The sequence below is a fragment of the Mus caroli genome, chromosome 13, assembly GCF_900094665.2.
Source record: "Mus caroli chromosome 13, CAROLI_EIJ_v1.1, whole genome shotgun sequence".
NCBI lineage: Eukaryota > Metazoa > Chordata > Mammalia > Rodentia > Muridae > Mus > Mus caroli.
This window is the reverse complement of record NC_034582.1, coordinates 63004345-63007103: the sequence shown is the minus strand read 5'-3', so window position 1 is coordinate 63007103 and position 2759 is coordinate 63004345. Positions and strand designations below refer to the sequence as shown.

General features: G+C 37.2%; 1 protein-coding gene across 1 annotated transcript in view; it reads left to right on the top strand.

Moving 5' to 3' along the window:
• The window catches only part of LOC115029063 (zinc finger protein 58-like), a 6506-nt gene extending 4388 nt beyond the window's left edge, over window positions 1–2118 (top strand). Inside the window, exon 4 of the mRNA XM_029468182.1 lies at window positions 195–2118. Coding sequence (XP_029324042.1) covers window positions 195–1387 — 1193 coding nt within the window. The 3' untranslated portion in view covers window positions 1388–2118. The remainder of the gene's footprint in view (window positions 1–194) is intronic.
• The last annotated feature ends 641 nt before the right edge of the window (window positions 2119–2759 follow it).

Sequence of the window (2759 nt, the reverse complement as noted above, 5' to 3'; positions counted from 1 at the left end):
AAAAAAAAAAAAACAAAAAACAACAACAACAACAAAAAAAAAAAAAACAAAAAAAACAAAAACAAAAACAAAAAAAACCCATAACACTGTATTCCTATTAAGAATGAACAGTATAAATATAAAATATATTTTAATGTATAGTATAAAGTATATAATGGTATGCTTTTATTAATACTTCAATACTTTTTTAACAGGATCAAAACCGCATAAATGTAAAGAGTGTGGGAAGGCCTTTGATAGGAACTCAGTCCTTATTCAGCATCAAAGAATTCATACTGGAGAGAGATCCTATAAATGTGAAGAATGTGGCAAAACGTTTAATTATTCTTCCAGCCTTAAACAGCACCAAAGAATTCATACTGGCGAGAAACCCTACAAATGTGAAGTGTGTGGCAAAGCTTTTAACTGTTCTTCATATCTGGGTAAGCATCAAAGAATCCATACTGGAGAGAAACGCTACAGATGTGAAGAATGTGGTAAAGCTTTTACTAATTGTTCAGGACTTACTGTTCACCGAAGAGTTCATACTGGAGAGAAACCCTACAAATGTGAAGAATGTGGCAAGGCCTTTAGTGTTCGCACAACACTCTCAAACCATCAGAGAATTCACACTGGAGAGAAACCTTACAAATGTGAAGAATGCGGTATGGCCTTTAATGTTCGCTTTCTTCTTTCTAAGCACCAGCAAACTCATACTGGAGAAAAACCCTACAAATGTAAAGAATGTGGCAAAGCTTTTAACTGTTCTTCCAGCCTTCACCAACACCAACAAATTCATAGGGGAGAGAAACTCTATAAGTGTGATGACTGTGGGCAGGCCTTTAGCTGTTCTTCATATCTGTATAAGCATCGTCGAATCCATACTGGCATGAAACCCAGCAAATGCAAGGAATGTGGCAAGACCTTTTACTGTTCTGTAAACCTTATTTACCACCAGAGAATTCATACTGGAGAGAAACCATATAAATGTAATGAGTGTGGAAAAGCTTTTAGCATTTACTCAAGATTTATGAAACACCAGCAAATACATAGTGGAGAAAAACCCTATAAATGCAAAGAATGTGAGAAAGCCTTTAATAATTGTTATAATCTAATTCAACACCAAAGAATTCATACTGGAGAGAAACCCTACAAATGTAAAGACTGTGGCAAAGCCTTTCATTATACTTCAAGCCTTGCTCAACATGAAAGAATTCATACTGGAGAGAAACCCTACAAATGTGAAGAATGTGGCAAGGCCTTTAACTCTTCTTCAAATCTTAAAAATCATTGGAGACTCCATACTGGTGAGAAGCCCTACAAATGTGAACAATGTGGGAAAGCCTTTAAAGACTGTTCTAGCTTTACTCGACACTATAGAATTCATACTAGAGAAAACCCAGATTAGCTCAACCATGTCGCAAAGCCTTCCATAATCATTTACTGATAATTCAACTCTAACGAATTCATATGAGAAGGAAAGGAACAAGGGAAGACCTTTAATAATAGCTCAAGCCTTATTTACCCTCTTCCATTAAATGCAGGAGAGATCTTATAACGTGAAGAAGATGGCCGTGATGAGCAATCTATACTTATGCAACATCAAAATTTTCATTTTACAGAAACTCCACAAATGCAAGTATTGTGGGGAATGCACACTCAGCACCAGTGAATTATAATCAAACTGTATACGTGCATAATGACTCAGGAAGGAACGCAGTCAAGCACATAAAACTGAGACGCCCGAACTCTTACAGTAAGAAGCAATGTGTACACTGTGTTGCAAAATCAAATAGATCTTAAGAGATATAAGAGACAAATTCCAGGAGTTGTAGAGAATTTAGCCAAGGAACAAATACTGCTTATAATCGGCAGGAAAATGTTTGGTGTAATATAAAAACTCATTACACACTTTGGGTCATGCAGATAAGTCTGTGAGGACATCAGTGTGTTATAAATCCAAATTATAAGCTCAGTTTTTAAGAGTGAAAAGTTCACGACTAGTGATTTTATCAGAAGAACAAGACTGAGTCCTGAGGTTTCCGAGTCTGTTTTTTTTACCCCCAAAGTCCATAGATACATTATTAGAATATGAAGTTTAGTAACTTTTGAAAATAAAAAGAAGCTGTTTTTAATGTATTGTCAGTATTGTGATTAGTATTGCATTGCCTTTTTACTGCTTTTTTTCTTACTAAGTTTTACATAGTTTTTTTTTTACTAAGATAGAAAAACTACTTTAGTGAGGTGTGAAGGCTAATATTGGCTGTCCACCTGAGACACCTAGGAAGAAGGAACCTCAGCTGAAGAATGGTCTGTATCAGTGTGGCCTGTGAGTGTGACTGTTACAGTCTCTTTTTTTGTTTGTTTGGTTTTGTTGTTGTTGTTGTTGTTTTGTTTTTTTGAGACAGGGTTTCTCTGTATAGCCCTGGCTGTCCTGGAACTCACTTTGTAGACCAGGATGGCCTCAAACTCAGAAATCTGCCTGCCTCTGCCTCCCAAGTGCTGGGATTAAAGGCATGTGCCACGCCCAGCTGTTACAGTCTCTTGAGTGCAATTGATGTAGAAGGGTCCAGTCCACTGTGGGCAATACCGTCCCTAGGCTGTGGACCTGGGCTCTATAAGAAAGGTACCTGAAAATGAGACTAGGAATGAGCCAGCAAATAGCATTCCTCCATGATCTTTGCTCAGGTTTCTGCCTTAAGTACCTGCCTTGTATTCCTTCAAGGATGGACTGTAATGTGTAAGATGAAATACACCCTTTCTTTCCCAAGCAGTTTTTG